Genomic DNA, 20,663 nt, shown 5'->3' with positions numbered 1-20,663 from the left:
AGTGCGGGGGCGGGAATGGGCCGGGCGCCGGGCGCCTGACGCGCGCGCTCGCAGCGCGGTGAGTGGATAAAAAAGGCGAGGATGAGGCAGCTCCTGGACCAGAGGCTTTGGGGAATCGTGCGCTTCAGCTCACGGCAGATCCACCGCACCACAGCCGCAGCAATGCCCATCCAGGTAAGGGGAGGGAGAGGGGGGCTGTCAGGGGCCCCGGGGGGGGGGGGGCAGAGGTCAAGCTAATGGAGGGTCAGGGTTCATGGTCATCTTCCACTGACCATTAATGGCAGAGCCTCGATCCCCCGCTAATGAGAGGCTCTGGGGCAGGGGAGGAGGGAGTGATCTCCGTCTAACACCAACCACCCCCTCCTCCAAGGCTGTTGGAGTAAGATCCCCCCCCTCCCCCCTCCTCCAAGGCTGTTGGAGTCAGATCCCCCCCCTCCCCCCTCCCCCCTCCTCCAAGGCTGTTGGAGTAAGATCCCCCCCCACACCTCCAAGGCTGTTGGAGTAAGATTCCCCCCCCCCCCCTCCAAGGCTGTTGGAGTAAGATTCCCCCCCCCCCCCCTCCAAGGCTGTTGGAGTAAGATTCCCCCCCCCCCCCCCTCCAAGGCTGTTGGAGTAAGATTCCCCCCCCCTCCAAGGCTGTTGGAGTAAGATTCCCCCCTCCCCACACCTCCAAGGCTGTTGGAGTAAGATTCCCCCCTCCCCACACCTCCAAGGCTGTTGGAGTAAGATTCCCCCCTCCCCACACCTCCAAGGCTGTTGGAGTAAGATTCCCCCCCCCCCCCACCTCCAAGGCTGTTGGAGTAAGATTTCCCCCCCCCCCTCCAAGGCTGTTGGAGTAAGACCCCCCCTCCCCACACCTCCAAGGCTGTTGGAGTAAGATTTCCCCCCCCCCCCCCTCCAAGGCTGTTGGAGTAAGATCCCCCGGGGACTGTCAGTCTCAGGGAGCCAGAGGCAAAGGGATTGATGGAGAATCACTGAAAACAGTCGGAGCTGTGTTTTATCTTCAGGAGTGAGTTGGATCCAGGGTTTGAGTCCGACTCAGTTGGCGGATTGGACTGCTCTGCAAAATTGGGTTTGCTCTTCTAAACGTTTTGCAAATCCTGAAAGCTCCTCCACACTCGAACCCAGAGCTTCTCTTTTGAATCCTTGGTGTCTAGGTACAGTGCTGCAGTCTCCTCTTCAAAAAGACAAGAATTTCTATAGTGCCTTTCACAACCTCGTGACGCCCCAAAGTGCTTCAGGAGTGTTCTGAATAGGGATTAAAAAAAACAAAATTGGAAAACAGAAAATGCCGGGAATACACAGCAAATCTGTTAGTATTTTTAAAAATGTGTGAACAGTGGGTCTTTAACCTTTCTCTCTTGCAGATTGACTGATTTTGGTACTGTCTGTCTTTTATGTTAAATACAGTAAATCCGATTAGATCTCTAGTTTGTCTTAAAATCTCCCTGACATGGGGTTGGTGGGCTCAGATTTTCCACTTGATGTGCATTTTATTTGCTTTGGATGCTTGTCTGCATTTACAGTAAGAAAAAAATAACTTTCATTTGCATCCACCTTTCAGGACGACCCAAAGCGATTTTACAGCCAACTTTTGAAGGGTTGTCACTGTTGTATCTTAGGGCAAATGTGGCAGCCAATTTGCGCACAGCAAGCTCCCGCAAACAGCAACGTGCTAATGACCAGATCGTCTGTGTCGGTGATGTTGGTTGAGGGATAAATATTGGCCCCGGGGACACTGGGGAGAACTCCCCTGCTCTTCGGGATCTTTTACATCCACCTGAGAGGGCGGAGCAGGTAGGTTGCAGGTCTGTGGACATTGGGTGAGGACAGCGACCGGGCTTGGCTGTGATTACTCAACCCCCTCGCAAAAGAATAGTCTCCTGATTCTCGCTGTGTTTGTTTACATGGGAGGAGGAGGAGGAGGAGGGCTGTGTTACTGGAGGACATATCACTGCGAGAGCCTTCGGAAGGGATAAATGGGGATGCTGGAATTAACTTGTTGCATCTCTATTGGGAGAATCTGGTGAATATAGATTTTCGAGCGGAGTTTAGGAGAAAGTGCTTTGTGTGTCATACAGCTGTGTTTGTCACAGTGATCTTTATCTGTGATCTGTATCTAAACCACTGCCTTTATTGACTGTTAAACCAGCACTGACAGCATCACTTACAGGATTACGGAGTGAAGGGATCAGTAATGGGCGGGGGACAGCTGAAGCCCGTTCTTCTGTGTTTCTTTCATAACCCACCCATCCCTCCGTGTCACACTGCACCTTCAGGTGCAAGGGCCTCTCTCTCTTCCGCCTGTCAGCTGTTGGTGGGAAGCTTAGGCAATGGCTCGTTGCTTTGGGCCCGAGCTGACAAAGAGCATTGATGGTCAGCGTGCAGACCGGGGCCTGGCCTTGTGGCCCTGCTCATTCATCAACAGGGGAGCTGGGCTGCTCCTAGAGACCGTGCCCAATATCCTCCCCTCTCCTGAAAGCACTGACTCTTGCTGGGCGACGCTGTCTGGTACCCGGCTCCAACCTTGTGTGAATGTCAGCAGGCTCTTCTACCATGGGGGCTGTCACAGCCGAGCCCGTGCACGGGCTGCTGCCTTTTCTTTCCATCCTCCCATCGCCCAGACGCTGGGAGCAGGTTTGAGACACTCCCGTCCCTGCCAAGTTAAAACAGGTTTAGACCGGCTTTGGGCAGAGTTGCTGGGATCTATTCTTTCCAACACAATGAACATGTTATGTACGTTTGGGAGGGGGGGAAAGAGTTTGAGACGCCTGAAATCTGGAAGTAATTTTCTGTGGGGCATGCTACCATCTAAACTGTACGAGAGAGAGAGATAGATATGAAATGGTGATTTCATGCATTGCCACATTTTGTGTTGCAGAATCAGGGAATAAACTTTTCACAGGAAGCTCTTACAAAATGTCTGGTATTTTTGGAGTGGGTGTGTAAGTGCTTGGCAGCATACTCCAGATAAGACTTGTGTTTGTTTTCATTAAAAAAAAATCTTATCTACAAGTTCATGGTCTGAAATCCTGGATTGTCTTACAGTTCTCCACTTTCCAGTCACCAGCCTGTGCCCTCTGCATTCTTCTGTACCCTCACTAATCCACCATTGCTTACTTTGGAGCATCATAGAATTTTACAGCACAGAAGGAGGCCATACAGTTCCCCCCACCCCAGGCCCTCTCTATGAAAGAGCTCTCCCATTCCTCAGCCCTTTCCCCATGTGCCCTCTCTATGAAAGAGCTCTCTCCTTATTCCCATTCCTCAGCCCTTTCCCCATTGTCCCCTCTCTATGAAAGAGCTCTCCCCTTATTCCCATTCCTCAGCCCTTTCCCCATTCCCCATTGCCCCCTCTCTATGAAAGAGCTCTCTCCTTATTCCCATTCCTCAGCCCTTTCCCCATGTGCCCTCTCTATGAAAGAGCTCTCTCCTTATTCCCATTCCTCAGCCCTTTCCCCATTGTCCCCTCTCTATGAAAGAGCTCTCCCCTTATTCCCATTCCTCAGCCCTTTCCCCATTCCCCATTGCCCCCTCTCTATGAAAGAGCTCTCTCCTTATTCCCATTCCTCAGCCCTTTCCCCATTGTCCCCTCTCTATGAAAGAGCTCTCTCCTTATTCCCATTCCTCAGCCCTTTCCCCATTGTCCCCTCTCTATGAAAGAGCTCTCCCCTTATTCCCATTCCTCAGCCCTTTCCCCATTCCCCATTGCCCCCTCTCTATGAAAGAGCTCTCTCCTTATTCCCATTCCTCAGCCCTTTCCCCATTGTCCCCTCTCTATGAAAGAGCTCTCTCCTTATTCCCATTCCTCAGCCCTTTCCCCATTGCCCCCTCTCTATGAAAGAGCTCTCTCCTTATTCCCATTCCTCAGCCCTTTCCCCATTCCCCATTGCCCCCTCTCTATGAAAGAGCTCTCTCCTTATTCCCATTCCTCAGCCCTTTCCCCATTCCCCATTGCCCCCTCTCTATGAAAGAGCTCTCCCCTTATTCCCATTCCTCAGCCCTTTCCCCATTGCCCCCTCTCTGGGGGAAAACTCTCCCCTTTGTCCCGTTCCCCTGTCCTTTCCGCTGACCGTTTTAATTTCTTTTCCTCATATTTATCCATTTCCCTTTTAAAATCCCTTGTGGATTCTGCTTCTGCTTTTGAAGATGTTGTGAGGACCTGCTGGCTGCTGAACCAACATTTCTGTGCCCTACAAATCGGACATGATCCCAGTTTGATTCCTGGCCTGTGCTGGATTAGCTGGGGCAGCAGCAGTGGAGCCAAGGCCAGTCTCGACAGGCGATGACATATATCATCCTTCCTTCCTTGTGTTGAAATCAAGTCTTGCCACACCATCTCCTACTCTAATGCACTTCCCCCCCACCTCCAGCTCCTCCAAACTGTGCAATCCTGTACTTTGCTCAATCTTTCCCCCCACACCCTTCATAAAATCCCAGCTGGGTGTCAGCAAACCACTACTTCCCTGTTTCTCCCCTGCTGCTCTCGGTGCAGTTGTATCCTGCACTACGGGCCTTAGCTCTTCACCTAGATTTCTCAATTTTAAAAAAAACCCTACACTCTCCTATTTCAGTGCTTAATACTGCTTAGCAGCTCTGTAGTTGAGAATAATCCCCTCGTACATGGATCTGAGCCCAGGTTGAATTTTGGCAGCCATTGTTTCCTGCTTTGTGAAGCCTTCTCTAATCTAGATACCAAACCACCTGGCTGTAATAGAGGGTTGTGTCCCATTGCACAGTGACTGTAGCCCTCCCGATACTGTAACCAGGCTACCAGTCCTGTGTGTGCGTTCAGTGTGGCTCCTTCTTGACGTTTGGTGTGCTTTTGGTGTTGGAAGGCGGCTCCCAGGTGCTGCAAATGCACAGCAGGGCAGTCAGCATTCGAAGAGAGTGCTTCCGTTTTAAAATTCTCATCCTCCTGTTCAAATTCCTCCCATGGCCTCCACCCCTCCCTATCCTTGTGACCTCCTCCGAGAATTCTGCGCTCCTCCAACTCTGGCCTCTTGTGCATCCCCCCACTCCCTTCCCTCCACCATTGGCGGCCGTGCCTTCAGCTGCCTAGGCCCCTGAGCTCTGGAATTCCCTCTCCTCCTTTAAGACGCTCCTTAAAACCTCTTTGACCAAGCTTTTGGTCACTTGTCCTAATATTTCCTTATGCAGCTAGTGTTAACTTTGTCTGGTGACGCTCCTGTGAAGCGCCTTGGAACGTTTTTCTACATTAAAGGCACTGTATAAACACAAGTTGTGGTGTGGGTTGGCGGGAGGGGGTAATCGTTATAATTTCAGCAGTACACCCTTCTCTGCTTTTGTGCTTCTTTTAAACTGCTTGGGGCAGTCCACTGGCCCCCCTGAGGGCCAGCTTAGTGCCACGGAGCGAGGGTCAGATAGTCTGATACAGGCGAGAGCCCACCCGCTTCCATATCGAACAGTAAGAGCGCCAGAGGCCACAGGGTCTCGCAGTAGGGGTGGGCGAATTGGTTGGGAGTGTCGTTCCTGATTGCCAGCTATAGAGGGCTTTTCCAGTGGGTTGGGCGCCCCTCTGTGCAGAGTTAGGTGGGGAGAGAATGGCTGGGAAAATCTCACCGTGGGGGGAGAAACACTGCTCCGGTGGATTTTATTGCCCCTGTAACTTAAACACATGGGATGATGCCTTGACCGGGTGAGCTTAACGTCCCATATTAAATACTGCGACTTGGACCGCAAGCTCTGTTTTAATCTGTATGCTTTCACAGGTCACCTCGTATCTAACCTGTAGCATGACTGTGTGTAAGAGACTACTTAGTCACACTCGATAACGAGAGTCAATGTTGAATCTGCCCTGGTAAAGGTTTTAGTTTTAATCTTTGCGGTCACTGAGATATTACGCTGGACGGGGATGCAATGTTGAGCAAACAGTGGCTGAGGTTTGTTGAGGGCGGGCAGGTACTGCAGATTAAGATAATTCACCAGTGGCAACTTATTGCTCAAGGACGGGGCTGGGGAGATTGCTCACCCACTCGAGACTCCCAGTCACCCCACCGCAAGATAGTGAGAAGGAAATAAATTTCGATTTACCAGAATTTCCCTCCTGTCGTTCCCACTCTCAAACTGCAATTTTATTTCCGCCTTTGTTTCCAATGTATAGGATGCTGGGTCTCTCTCTCTCTCTCTCTCTCTCGTCTGCTAATTATTATATCTCTATTACAGGAATTTGTGACCTCAGCTGACTTACACAGAACACTACCCTATTGTTCCCTTACTTCAAAGGACCCAGGACGAGGAGTTAGACTGTAAAACCAGTGTTAGCCGTGCCTCAGTGAGCACTCTCGCCTCTGACTTCTGAGTCAGAAGGTCATGGGTTCAAGTCCCACAGAGACTTGAGCTCCATAATCCAGGCCGACACTCCCAGTGCCAGTACTGAGGGAGTGCTGCACTGTCGGAGGTGCCGCCTTTCGGATGAGACGTTAAACCGAGGCCCCGTCTGCCCCTCTCAGGTGGATGTAAAAGATCCCACGGCCACTATTGGAAGAAGAGCAGGGGGAGTTCTCCCCAGTGCCCTGGACAGTGTTTATCCCTCAAACAACACCTGAAAACAGGTTATCTGCTCATTATCACATTGCCGTTTGTGGGATCTTGCTGTGCGCAAATTGGCTGCCGCGTTTCCTACATCACAACAGTGACTACACATCAAAAGTACTTCATTGGCTGTGAAGCACTCAGGGATGTCCTGAGGCCGTGAAAGGCGCTATGTAAATGCAAGTTCTTTTTAAAAGTCTTCAGTGAGCTTTGGAGGAGGGGGGAGTTGGGGGCAGTTTCAGTCCCCCACTTCACAGGAGCGTTACCAGACAAAGTTAACACTAGCCGCATAAGGAAATATTAGGACAAGTGACCAAAAGCTTGGTCAAAGAGGTTTTAAGGAGCGTCTAAAAAGGAGGAGAGAGGGGTTTAGGGAGGGAATTCCAGAGCTTAGGGCCCAGGCAGCTGAAGGCACGGCCGCCAATGGTGGAGCGATTTAAAATCGGGGACGTGCAAGAGGCCAGAATTGGAGGAAGGCAGAGATGTTGTAGGGCTGGAGGAGGTTACGGAGATAGGGAGGGGCGATCCACTTAATTATCAGAAATTGGAACCAAGGACATCGTGCAACCATCCCACAGGTGCAGCCACACCCGGTGACTGGACAGATTTGACATGCTGTAATCGGAGGCCAGCAGTTCTCCTGAGGTTGCATTCCGCCCGTGTAAATCTGTCTCAAATCTTAATTTCTTCGTTTTTTTTTTTCCTTTGCCCTCCCCGAGCTGCTGTGGTTATTCCCTAGCCGAGAACGTGGCCTTCGATTGGGAATCATCTGCCGTGCCTCTTGTTAACTGTTTCTCCCAGTTAAACGTAACCCCTGTAACTACTTGTCTAAGACACTTGTTGCCTCTTGAGATCAACTAACTGGGTAATGGTAATAGACTCTGTGGTGGTACCAGAACAGACCGAACTTGCTTTTTATACAGCACCTTTTGCGAACAAAAAGCACTTCACAGCCCGTCAAGCATCGTCACTGTTTGTAACGTAGGAAAATGCGACAGCCAATTTGCGCACAGCAAGATCCCACAAACAGGAAAGAGATACAAGACCAGATAATCTGTGTTTTGGTTGAGGGATAAATATTGGCCAGGGCATCGGGGTGAACTCCCCTGCTCTTCCTCACAGTCCTGTGGGATCTTTAACATCCACTTGAGCAGACAGATGAGGCCTCGGTTTAACGGTTCATTTGAAAGACGGCACCTCCGACAGTGCAGCACTCCCTCAGCGCTGCACTGCAAGTGTCGGCCTGGATTATGGGCTCAAGTCAGGAGCAGTTTGGGATAGACAGACGTCACCGTGGGTTACTTCACCGAGTAATCCCTGATCCTGCCATTGGACAATTAATAATTTAAAAGGCGAATGGCCTTTATCTCAAGGGGGCTGGAACACCAAGGGCAGGAAATTATGCTTCAGTTGTACAGAACCTTGACCAGGCCCCTTCTGGAGTGCTGCATTCAGGTTTGGGAACCAAATCTCAAGAAAGATGTATTGTTCTTGAGGTGGGAAATAGCACAGATACACCAGAATGATACATGGGCTTAAAGGGGTAAATTATGAGGACAGGTCGCATACACTTAGTTTGTATTCCCTTGAGTGTAGTAGGTTCGAGGGGTGATCTGGTCAAGGCCTTTTTAAATAATAGTGATTCGATGGGGTAGATAGAGAGAAACTCCTTCCTCTGGTGGGGGGAATCCAGAACAAGAGAGCGCAATCTTAAAATTAGAAGCTGGGTCGTTCAGAAGTGAAATCAGGAAGCATTTTTTCGCACAAAAGGGAGTGGAAATCTGGAATTTCCCCCCCCCCCCACAAAAGGCTGTGGATGCTGGGGGACAATTGAAATTTTGAAGACTGAGATCGATAGATCTTTGGGTAAGAAGGGAAATGGAGTTTCAGGTACAGATCAGCCGTGATCTAATAATGAATGGTGGAACCGGGCTCGAGGGGCTGAATGGCCTCCACCTGTTCCTATGTTCTGTGATGCCGCTCCTTGCCCTGGTGTCTGACAGACAACACTTCCCTCACCTCGCGCCTCCAACCTCTTTCTGTCACCTCCCTCGTTTCTCTATTTTTGTCGCTGTTTCTGTGGTCAGTGCTTTCCTCTCTAGTTCTCTCTGAAGACACCACCGCAGGTGGGTTCCTCCCCCCCACTGCTTCACCGTGGTGACTTCTTCACACAAAGGGGAGTGGAAATCTGGAACTCTCTTTTCCCCCAAAAAGCTGTTGAGGCTTGGGGTGGGTGATGGGGTCAATTGAAAATGTCAAAACTGAGATTGATAGGTTTTTGTTAGGCAAGGGTATTAAGGGTTACGGAACCAAGGAGGGTAGATAGAGATGGATCTAATTGAATGGCGGAACAGGCTCGAGGGGTTAGATGGCCCTCTCCTCTTCTGTCTCCTCTTGTTCATTCTCAAGACTCATCTCCCTAAGTCTTCCTTTCCTGCTACAATCTGCAGGCGTTTAAAATCCCAAGTTGACGACGCTCCTTGGTTTACCTTTTCTTGCCTTCTCGTGAAGTGTGGGCCTTGGCCTCTTGCCTGAGTTTCGTATTGCAAGGTCTTTTTAAAAAAAAAAAAAAAATTATTCTCGTGACTTGGGTGTCCAGGCATTTATTGCCCATCCCTAGTTGCCCCTTGAGAAGGTGGTGGTGAGCCGCCTTCTTGAACCGCTGCAGTCCGTGTGGTGACGGTTCTCCCACAGTGCTGTTAGGGAGGGAGTTCCAGGATTTTGACCCAGTGACGATGAAGGAACGGCCGATATATTTCCAAGTCGGGACGGTGTGTGACTCAGAGGTGATGGTGTCGGTCCCATGCACCTGCTGCCCTTGTCCCTCTAGGTGGTGGTGGAGGTTGTGGGTTTGGGAACTAAAGAAGTTAAGGATAGTATTCGATTAAAAGAAGACTAGTAAGCCTGAGTTATAGAAACCAGCAAAGGATGACCAAAAAATTGATACAGGGAGAAAATAGAATGAGAGAGTAAACTAGCAAGAAATATAAAAACACATTGTAAGAGCTTCTACAAGTGTGTAAAAAGGAAGAGAGCAGCAAAAGTAAACATGAAATTCTAATGGGGAATAAGGAAATAGCAGATACGTTAAACAAATATTTTATATCTGTCTTCACAGTAGAAGACACAAAAAACATACCAGAAATAGTGGGGAACCAAGGGGCTAATGAGAGTGAGGAGCTTTAAGTAATATTAGTAAAGAGAATTAATGGGACTTAAAGCCGATAAATCCCCTGGACCTGATGGCCTACACCCTAAGGTTCTAAAAGAGGTGGCTTCAGAGTTAGTGGATGCATTGGTTATGATCTTCTGACATTCCCTAGATTCTAGAATGGTTCCAGCGGATTGGAAGGTAGCAAATGTAACACCACTATTCAAGAAAGGAGGGAGAGAGAAAAAAGGGAACTACAGGCCAGTTAGCCTGACGTCAGTTGTCGGGAAAATGCTGGAATCCATCATTAAGGAAGTGGTTATTAAGGGCACTTAAAACATCATAACATGATTAGGCAGGGTCATTGTGGTTTTATGAAAGGGAAATCATGTTTGGCAAATCCAGTAGAGTTTTTTGAGGATGTAACTAGCAGGGTAGACAAAGAGGAACCAGTGGGTGTAGTATATTTGGATTTTCAAAAGGCATTCGATAAGATGCCACACAAAAGGTTGTTACACAAGATAAGGGCTTATGGGGTTGGGGGTAATGTATTAGCAAGGATAGAGGATTGGTTAACAGACAGAAAACAGAGAGTGGGAATAAACGGGTCATTTTTCAGGTTGGCAGGCTGTAACTAGTGGGGTGCCGCAAGGATCAGTGCTTGGGCCTCAGCTATTTATGATCTATATTAAAGACTTAGATGAAGGGACCGAGTGTAATTTATCCAAGTTTGCTGACGATACAAAGCTGGGTGGGAAAGTAAGCTGTGAGGAGGACACAAGAGTCTGCAAAGGGATATAGACAGGTTAAGTGAGAGGGCAAGAAGATGGCAGATGGAGTATAATGTGGGGAAATGTGAGGTTATTCACTTTGGTAGGAAGAATAGAAAAGCAGAATATTTTTTTAAATGGTGAGAAGCTATTAAATGTTGGTGTTGAGAGAAATTTGGGTGTCCTGGTACAAGAAATATGGAAAATTAACATGCAGGTACAGCAAGCAATTAGAAAAGCAAATGGCATGTTGGCCTTTACTGCAAGGGGGTTGGAGTACAAGAGTATGGAAGTCTTGCTGCAATTGCACAGAGCTTTAGTGAGACCACACCTGGGGAACTGCGTACAGTTTTGGTCTCCTTATCTAGGGAAGGATATAGTTGTCTTAGAGGCAGTGCAACGAAGATTCACTAGATTGATTCCTGGGATGAGAGGGTTGTCCTATGGGGAGAGATTGAGTAGAATGGGCCTATACTCTCTGGAGTTTAGAAGAATGAGAGGTGATCTCATTGAAACGTATAAAATTCTTAGACAGCTTGACAGGGCAGACGCTGAGAGATTGTTTCCCACTGGCTGGAGAGTCTAGAACTAGGGGACATAGTCTCAGGATAAGGGGTCGGCCGTTTAGGACTGAGATGAGGAGGAATTTCTTCACTCAGAGGGTTGTGAATCTTTGGAATTCTCTACCCCAGAGGGCTGTGGAGGCTCAGTCGTTGAGTATATTCAAGGCTGAAATCGATAGATTTTTGGACTCTAAGGGAATCAAGGGATATGGGGATCGGGCGGGAAAGTGGAGTTGAGGTCGAAGATCAGCCTTGATCTTATTAAATGGTGGAGCAGGCTCGAGGGGCCATATGGCCTACTCCTGCTCCTATTTCTTATGAGGTGCTGCCGAAGAAGCCTTGGTGAGTTGCTGCAGTGCATCCCAAAGAAACAACACACTGCAGCCACGGCGTGCTGGTGGGGAGTAGGACCTCATTTACAAAGGGGTTGTAGCTACGTTCATCGTAGGGTGCAGAGCACAAGGAGCTGGCCCTGCATCGGAACAGGGTGCGAGGAGCCAGTGTAAGGGGCCAGGGTCGGCACGGGCTTGAGTCCACTCTGTGTTCTCCAGGTTTCGAGTGCTTTGAATCAGCTCGCAAACGACGGGACGGGGCAGAACAGTGTTGTGACATCTACCCCCAGGAGTGTGACCTGCGGATCAGGCAGGTTGTTCCAGGACTATTCCCTGGAGCCTCCCAGGCGAGATAAACATGTTTGTTGAATGAATCCCCCACTCTGCATCTGTTAATCAACAGGGCAACTTTCCCCCCGCAGCTTTCCCAAAGCGGGTGGCCTTTAATTATATCCGACAGCTCGTTGGCTGCCTATAGGGCTGGAGGCTCCCGTTGCTTGTTAAATCTCCAAATAGCATGGTGCAGAAGGACTAAATTGTGGAGGGATTTGGCGACCTTGATCTGGGAAAGCCCTGCACAAACGGTAAAGGCTCAAAATACCAGCGGGACACCAGCTACACGGCTGTTTACAAAGTTGGGAGTAAGATGGGCAATCAGGTGGGATTTTTCAGCCCAGTCAACATCACTGAAACAGATGATCTGGTCATTATCTCGTTGCTGTTTGCGGGATCTTGCTGTGCGCAAATTGGCTGCCGCGTTTCCTACATTACAACAGTGACTGCACTTCAAAAGTACGTGAAAGGCGCTATATAAATGCAAGTCTGTCTTTTTCTTCAATGTGTTTCTGGAGAGAACGGAGTGAGGGATATGGTGAAAAGATAGGGAGTATTTCCACTGGGGGAGAGAAGGCTAAGAGGCGAATTGATTGAGTTTTTTACGGTCTTGCCCTGTTGACTTTGTTTCCTCTGGTTGGGCAGTCAAGTGACGAGGGGAGCGTCAGTTTAAATCCTCACTGAGAGTGAGGAGATGGTGGTTGGAGCATGGGGTGCTTTGCCACAAGGAGTAGTTGAGGCAGAGACCACTGCACCTTTTTTCAGGGAAAAGTGGGTAAATATTTGCAGCAAAGGAAGATTCGGGGCGATGGGGAGAACACGATGCAGTGGGATTAATTTTGGATTATTCTCGCGAAAGAGACCGATCGGCCAAATGGCCTCCTCCTTCCGTGCAGGAAAAGCCTTTGGGCCTTTGGGTTGAGGGATTTGGTGGGAGGGACAAGGCATGGGACCTAACGGCCTCTTCCTGCTCCTAAAATGTCTCGTGTTTCCCGCTCCAAGCAGAGCGGGGCTTGAACTCGTGTATCTCCCTGCCCCCCCCGGTTTAGGTGTACGTTTCTGCGATTGATCTGTACAGATATGCTGCTGACGCAGATTGTTAACAGAGGCTGCATTTCCCCTCCGACTGTCTGACACCAGCTGCCACCCTGGGTAATGTATGTGTGTGTACACACCCACACACACGGCTGGGAACGTACTGCGAAACTGCCAAAAGTCTGGCTGCTTCCGTCTCTACAACAGGTGGAACTGTCATGAAGCAATCTCTTTTGCACTCTTCTCCTCTGCTTCCCCCCCCTGCCCCATGGAACAACGTGCTCTGTTAGTCCTATACCGCTGTATACAATGAAAATCAAGTTAGCAGCCATCAGAGGAGACCTCTCCCCTTGTGGATAATACAAACCAGCAGGTGATCCTATGTGGAGAGTCCAGGCCTTTTGAGTAGCGGGACGGGATACATTGGTGCTTATGACTAATGTTTAAATCCCTGGTCCCCATTAATTCCCAGATACCTTTTTAGATCCTGGCGTTCTGATCTGTGGTCCAGCCACCAATGAAGCGACAACGAGAAGACCAGCCCTTTCTAAACCTCCAGGCCCACGAAATTCAAACAGGGGCAAACCAGCGAGTGAGGAACATGGAGGCAAATAGGGCTGAGGTGCCTGGGCTTCGTGGGACCGGACTGCCGGGGCTCGATGGGGGAGGAGGCCATGGTTTCAACACCTCTACTCGAGAGATGGGAATAAATTAAAAATAACAGACATGTAGTTGTGACTTAGAATTTTACAGCGCAGAGGGGGCTACTCGACTCATCGTACCTGTGCCCTCTCTCTGAAGGAGCTCTCTCCCTTTAGTCCCTTTCCCCATTCGGCCCATCGTCCCTGATGGCTCTTTCAAAGAGCCGGACTGGCCTCCTCCTGCGATGTAAGGTTCTAATGATAAGTGACTGCCCATCTGCACTGAATGTAGTACCGTCCTGGCATTTGTGTTTTGCTGTGGGAGTGACTCCGAGTGGTGCTTGCGGTAATGACTGGGAGTACGTTTAAAGTGGGTGTCTGAGCATTGACGCGGAGGGTGCTGAGGGGAGAATTGGACCCGTGAGACGCGGGCCAGTGTGTGTGCGCGCTCTCGCGGTGATGTTTTAGGGAGCTGTACGCGCACACAGGGAGCCAGGTGTGTCCTCGAATGTGACCAGTGCGTCAGCCATTGGTGAATTGACCGGTTATGTGTCTGATTTGCCCGAATCACAGGTTGGTGACAAATTGCCTTCTATCGAAGTCCATGAAGGGGACCCCCATACCATCGTCAACATTGCGGACCTCTTCAAGGGAAAGAAGGGTATTCTCATTGGCGTGCCTGGAGCGTTCACACCAGCATGTAGTGAGGTATGGTGCATGTCACTACCATCTCAAGCTCATCGGGCCTTTCTCGTGCCAAACCTTTTCTCTTTTTCCCCCCCCCCACAGAAGCCAGCAGGGCTGGAGCTCCCTGCCAGGTTCCATCTCTCCATTGCTCATGTTTGAGCCGGTATCAACAGGCTATTTGACTGTGAGGGCATCACAGAGCGAGCCTTGTGAGCTCCCGCTTATGCAGCGTCTGTCCCTTCCTCAGAACGTCCCAAAAGGCTTCACAGCCAATGAAGTACTTTGGAAGTCTCTGTTAATGCTGACTGCCAATTTGCGCACAGCAAGATCCCACACATGGCAAATGAGACGACTGTTCCGTTAATCTGTTTTGGTGGTGTTCGTTGACAGGAGAGTGTTGGTCAGATCGCTGGGAGAACCCCTCTGCTCTTCGAATAGACCCCCCCCCCCCGGGATCTTTTTACGGTTAACCTCTCGTTTCAAAGACGGCACCTCCGACAGTGCAGCACTCCCTCAGTACTGCACTGGAGTGTCAGCCAGGATTACGGGCTCAGGTCTCTGGAGTGGGGCTCGAACCCACAACCTTCTGACTCGGAGGCGAGACTGCCACCAACTGAGCCAAGCTGACAGTTCGTGGGGTAGGAGGTGCTGTAGTTGGGAGGGGGTGGATCGAGGGTGCTGTCGTCGTGTGTGTGTGTGATTTTTCCTTGGGGTCGGGAGGACGTAATCCAACTGAGGGGGAGACAGAATGTGGGGAGAGACGGGTAAACCGGGCCCCCATTCGTCCCTTTATAAACCGGGCCAGCTCGGAGTGTTGGATCACAGGATCAGGTACCTTTTTCTTGACTGTAACTCTGGATTTTTCTCTTTACCCAGTCCCACTTGCCGAGCTTTATTAAAAAATACGATGAGCTGACGAAAAAGGGAATTGAAATCATCGCCTGCATCGCGGTCAATGACGCTTTCGTGATGAAAGCTTGGGGTAAGGACCAGAAGGCCGAGGGGAAGGTGAGTGAGAGTGACTCCGCGATCAGAAAACAACCAACCAGCTCCTTGCCAACAGGACAGTGTCTGGGGGGTTACTGGCTGTCTGATTATCAGACGGGACAGTGTCTGGGGTGTTACTGTCTCTCCGTTCTAACAGACGGGACAGTATCTGGGGTGTTACTGGCTGTCTGATTATCAGACGGGACAGTGTCTGGGGGGGTTACTGGCCGTCTGATTATCAGACGGGACAGTGTCTGGGGGGGTTACTGGCTGTTCGACTATCAGACGGGACAGTGTCTGGGGGGTTACTGGCTCTCCGTTCTAACAGACGGGACAGTGTCTGGGGGGTGACTGGCTGTCTGATTATCAGACGGGACAGTGTCTGGGGGGGTTACTGGCTGTTCGACTATCAGACGGGACAGTGTCTGGGGGGTTACTGGCTCTCCGTTCTAACAGACGGGACAGTGTCTGGGGGGTGACTGGCTGTCCAACTATCAGACAGGACAGTGTCCGGGGGTGACTGGCTGTTCGACTATCAGACGGGACAGTGTCTGGGGGGTGACTGGCTGTCTGATTATCAGACGGGACAGTGTCTGGGGGGGTGACTGGCTGTTCGACTATCAGACGGGACAGTGTCTGGGGGGTGACTGGCTGTCTGATTATCAGACGGGACAGTGTCTGGGGGGGTTACTGGCTGTTCGACTATCAGACGGGACAGTGTCTGAGGGGTTACTGGCTCTCCGTTCTAACAGACGGGACGGCACTCACTGCTGTAACTCTCCAACTCGAGTATGTTTATCTCCCCGAGCCGTCTATATAAAATTTACCGTGCTAATATTTGGCAGCACCCACCCAGGGCACTCCCACTGCTTTACTTGACTTTGTATCTCCTCTCACGCCCTAGTGTGTTTAACCTTTACTGACTGCAATCACTTTATCTCCACTTGTTGTGTGTGGAAAGGGCTGGGATTGAGAAACGCAGCCTGAACAAACGGCCCCTGTAATCTGGATCGAGGGGAGACGCTGTGTCACCCTCCCAGCACCTGCAGGACGCTGGGTGACACATTGGCAGGAGGGTTCGGATGGAGGCCCGATTCTGGGCTGGTGCAGTGGGATCCTCATCAGACGGATCGGATTTTGAGGAGGACTCTCCGGAGGACTCTCCTGATACCTGTTCAATTGAGGGTTGTGACCAATATCTACAGCTGACAGTAATGAGAGGGGGAGGTCCTGGAATTCAGACCCGGGGCGCCCCTCTCTACAGTGAGAGCCCCTTCACCTTCCCAACCAACTGCACTGTGATAATACATCCATGTCTGCTTGCTGCATCAGCCTTAAACCCACTCAAACCCTGATCTCTGATGGTTTGGTCGGTAAATACGCTGTCCAGGATGGAACAGGGCAAGCAGATCCCAGACTGCTCCCCGATCTATGCTGAGTTTGATCCCCCTCTGCCAGGGTGGTGTGAGGGCCGCTACGGTTGGCCTCTGCCTCTCCCGGGCTAGGAATGGAAAGATCCTCAAGCATCCCTGCTCCTGTTAGCTCTCCGACCGCCCACACTGGACGGAGTGTGCGACCGCTGATGGCAGGTGTGGGGTGGGCTTGGCCGCGATGCAGTCCGTGGTCGAATAGCCCGCTGGCACTCTCTCTCTGTTCTCTCACCTGGCCAATTGAGGGGGGGGTGGGGGAGCAGGAGAAGAGAGTGTGACCATATCTCCAGCTGTTCCCTGATGATCTGTCTTCCCTGAGCTGGGAGCAGTGAAGTCTTACAGGCCTGTCTCGGAACTGAAATCACAATGTGTTCGGTAAAAGCCATCACCCACTCGCCCCCCCCGCCCCCCCCGACCCCTCCTCCCCCCTCCCTCCCCCCTCCCCCCCCCCCCCCCCCCCCCCCCGCCCCCCCCCCCCCCCCGCCCCCCCCCCGTCGATCACTGAAAGTTCCAGGACACTGTCCTTTAACCAACCTTATCTGTGCCTCCTCCTTTCAGCTCCCTCCTCATCTTTCCCTTTCCCAAATCAGGATGGTTGTTAACTGTAATAACCTCATGGGGGGGGGGGGGTAAATCCTCCTCCTCCTCCTCCCTCAAACATTAAAGGTCCAAGTCTCATCCCACATCCACCCACCCCCTCGTTTTCCACCCCCCCCCCCCCCCCCCCCCCGTTACCTCACCCGAGCGGCCACCGTTTACGTGCGAGCCGCGACAGTGGAGTGTTGGCGGCCTATTCGACTACAGGGGGCATCGCCTGGGCACGAGTACCCTTCCCAGCAGGGGGGGGCTCAACGGGTAACGATCAGGAGCACGAACTCTGGCTGGTCTCAGTTCGTATCCCCCTGCTCCTGCTGCGCCCCCCCCACCCAGCCGTAGTGTCCCAAATGCCAACTGCGCAACGACGGGGGGTGGAGGGAGGTTCTGAAGCAGGATCTCTGGCGCTTCGGTTGGTCCGGGTGTGGTTGCAGGGGGGCTAATATTTGTTTGCCGTCTCTCTTCACAGGTGAGGATGCTGGCGGACCCCAGCGGAAACTTTGCAAGGGTGAGTAGCAAACATCCCCCCCCCCCTCTGGCTCCTTGTTCGTTAAGTGTGGACGGTGGGATCCTTTGTCAGCAACACGTACGCCAACCTGCCCGGTGTACTGTGCTTTCGAGAGAGACCCAGACCCAAGTGCAGGACACCACCGAGGTTCAAGGGGAGGGGGGGTGGTGTGACCGATAGAGAAGTGGTGGTTAGGTGAGACCAAGCTCGGGTTTAAGAGGTCCTGGGTCAGAGTGGGAGATGAAATCAGAAACTCTTCACATCAATACACGGAGAGCACAGAACATCGGGAGGGGGATTGGAACTCAGGAGAAGAGTTAGAGGAGCATTGACCAGATTAAAATGGAGATGGAGATGACCGGGGGAAGACCCACTGTCATTACCTCTCTGCCTTTCCTGTGTTTTTGCACTGCTAGGAGGGGAATCAAGTGGATGCCGTATTTGAAGCAGGACGATCGAGGGTTACGCGAAAGAGAGCAGGGCAGTGAGATTCGATTTGGATTGGTGTAGCACAGCCACAAAGGGCTGAATGGTCTCCTGTGCTGTAAAACCTCTATGGTTGCATGGAAGGCGGGGTCAAATGAGCTGTTCCTGAGATGGCGGCAGCAGGAAGAGAAGGGAAGTGGGGTCTCTCTGGGATCGACATGCAGCAGGCGCAGTGGTCGGATACCTGAGCCTCTGATCGATCGGCCAGCCTGGCTCGCCGATGGGATCTGAGGGGCCAGACCCTGTCGCTGGGAGCTGGGATCCCTCGGCTGCAGATTACCCCCACGGGTCAGCTGGACAAACAGCGAGAAGCTGGCGGGTCATTCAGCCGGGCAGCGGCCTGAACCGCCACAAACCGCGGGCGTCTTCCCCCTCCAGCCACTCGAAAAGGATTCACGAGCCCGCAGCCTGCACGGAATCCCATGGCCGACACCGGAGACCACGAGCCCTGCCGGTGAGAAACTACATGCCAGGTGTGGAGAGCGTGCACTCCCCCTGCCTCTCGCGCTCCCCCCTCCCTCCCCAATAGGGACACGCTGCACGGAGAGTCCCTGAGTGGAATGAGACAAGAGCCCAGACTGACAGTTCTCATCCCCCTCGTTTTCTGCCCCCGCCCCCCCACTGTTTCGGGGCACTACTGGAGCTCAAACGATGCGGACGGATCAGCCCTGACCATCTTCCAGCTGCTCCTGTTTGGGGCTTGTCGGCTGATCTGGATGTGAGTGGGACGAATCCCAGTAAACCTCGCCCCAGTGACAGGCCTCCCCCACTCGTTAAGGAGCCAGGCTGCTGGTCAACCAGCAGAGCCCTGGAGTACTGTGGACCCGAGGCTGGTATTGGGTTCCTGACTGCTCCAATATCCTATCAGCTGCTTGTATCCAAGTCCAAACCAGAGTGTCCTCTCTCTCTTCTCCCCTCTCCCACCAGCGGGCGATCCCAGATTGAATTGATTTCAGGCTGTGCCTGTTCAGGTTTGGGGCAGGTGCCCCTCCCTTCGTGCAGGGGGGAGATCGCCTGCCTCTCACACCGACCCACGCATTAACCTTTCCTCCCTCTCTGCAGGCTGTGGATCTCGTGCTGGACAAGGAGCAGTTAGTGGCTGCACTGGGAAACAAGAGGTGTAAGAGGTACGATAGAACCCACACTTTGTATTTTATTCTGTGCATCAGTTTTTGGGGGTCTGAGATGTGGGAGACAATGCCCAGGGCACATTCCTTCCCATCCCTCCTCTGGCTAGCCTTCCAAGGTGGTGGTGGGGTCTTCATAGAGATTTTGTTTTTAAAACTGCATGGCTTCCCAGGCCACTTTAGTGGGCGTTGAGCTAACCAGGTGTAGGAGTGCCAGGCTTCTGTACTGTACCTGCCCTGGGAGTGTAACCAGACGGTGACCAGGAGTGGTGTTCTTATGGTCTTTCTCCCCCTACCTACACACACCTAAAGGTAATGAGGCACTTGTTCTGTACCTGCCCTGGGAATGTTTGATGGGACAGTGTAGAGGGAGCTTTACTCTGTATCTAACCCTGTACCTGCCCCGGGAGTGTTTGATGGGACAGTGTAGAGGGAGCTTTACTCTGTATCTAACGTGTGCTGTACCTGCCCTGGGAGTGTTTGATGGGACAGTGTAGAGGGAGCTTTACTCTGTATCTAACCCGTGCTGTACCTGCCCTGGGAGTGTTTGACGGGACAGTGTAGAGGGAGCTTTACTCTGTATCTAACCCGTGCTGTACCTGCCCTGGGAGTGTTTGACGGGACAGTGTAGAGGGAGCTTTACTCTGTATCTAACCCTGTACCTGCCCTGGGAGAGTTTGATGGGACAGTGTAGAGGGAGCTTTACTCTGTATCTAACCCGTGCTGTACCTGCCCTGGGAGTGTTTGATGGGACAGTGTAGAGGGAGCTTTACTCTGTATCTAACCCTGTACCTGCCCTGGGAGTGTTTGACGGGACAGTGTAGAGGGAGCTTTACTCTGTATCTAACCCTGTACCTGCCCTGGGAGTGTTTGATGGGACAGTGTAGAGGGAGCTTTACTCTGTATCTAACCCTGTACCTGCCCTGGGAGTGTTTGATGGGACAGTGTAGAGGGAGCTTTACTCTGTATCTAACCCTGTACCTGCCCTGGGAGTGTTTGATGGGACAGTGTAGAGGGAGCTTTACTCTGTATCTAACCCTGTACCTGCCCCGGGAGTGTTTAATTCTGGCACTCGGTGCCCAAATGAAAGTGCTGGAGAATGGAACGAACGTCCTGGTCTTGAATAATCTAAAACTCACAGTACGTTGAGCAGGGCTGTTTTTTTCTCTCTCTCTCAGATTTGCAATGGTGATTGAGGATGGTGTTGTGAAGAAGCTGAATGTGGAACCAGACGGAACAGGAGTGACCTGCAGTCTGGCTGCTCACGTCTCCCCACTAATCTGAACAGGCCCCAGCAGCTGGTTTCAAAACATGCAGCCAGCAGTGACTGGCTGCTCGACTGTGGGAGTCTAACCTTGCGTGATATCGGGTTATACTCAGCATAATAAAAGTATTTTAACTGGATGGGCTCTGCATCTTCTTCCTTTGTGTACTGATGTGAGCAGTTCCAGCAGGCCCCTGGTT

The 20,663-nt window shown here is 51.6% G+C and overlaps 1 protein-coding gene across 1 annotated transcript; it reads left to right on the top strand.

Moving 5' to 3' along the window:
- Positions 1-58: 58 nt before the first annotated feature.
- On the top strand, positions 59-20,603 carry prdx5 (peroxiredoxin 5). Its single transcript, XM_067975652.1, has 6 exons — positions 59-174; positions 13,954-14,088; positions 14,944-15,075; positions 17,548-17,586; positions 19,135-19,199; positions 20,378-20,603. The coding sequence occupies exons 1-6, from the start codon at positions 82-84 to the stop codon at positions 20,481-20,483; spliced, it is 570 nt and encodes a 189-aa protein (XP_067831753.1). The 5' UTR covers positions 59-81; the 3' UTR covers positions 20,484-20,603.
- Positions 20,604-20,663: the final 60 nt, after the last annotated feature.

Source organism: Heptranchias perlo, chromosome 43 (assembly GCF_035084215.1).
Source record: "Heptranchias perlo isolate sHepPer1 chromosome 43, sHepPer1.hap1, whole genome shotgun sequence".
NCBI classification, from domain to species: domain Eukaryota; kingdom Metazoa; phylum Chordata; class Chondrichthyes; order Hexanchiformes; family Hexanchidae; genus Heptranchias; species Heptranchias perlo.
Note: the sequence above shows the minus strand (reverse complement) of the source record. Positions and strands in the feature narration are given on the sequence as shown.

Coding starts and splice junctions, on each gene's coding strand:
- prdx5 (XM_067975652.1), top strand. CDS start 82: ATGAGGCAGCTCCTGGACCAGAGGCTTTGGGGAATCGTGCGCTTCAGC. Junction 175..13,953: donor CCGCAGCAATGCCCATCCAG/GTAAGGGGAGGG, acceptor CCCGAATCACAG/GTTGGTGACAAATTGCCTTC. Junction 14,089..14,943: donor TCACACCAGCATGTAGTGAG/GTATGGTGCATG, acceptor CTCTTTACCCAG/TCCCACTTGCCGAGCTTTAT.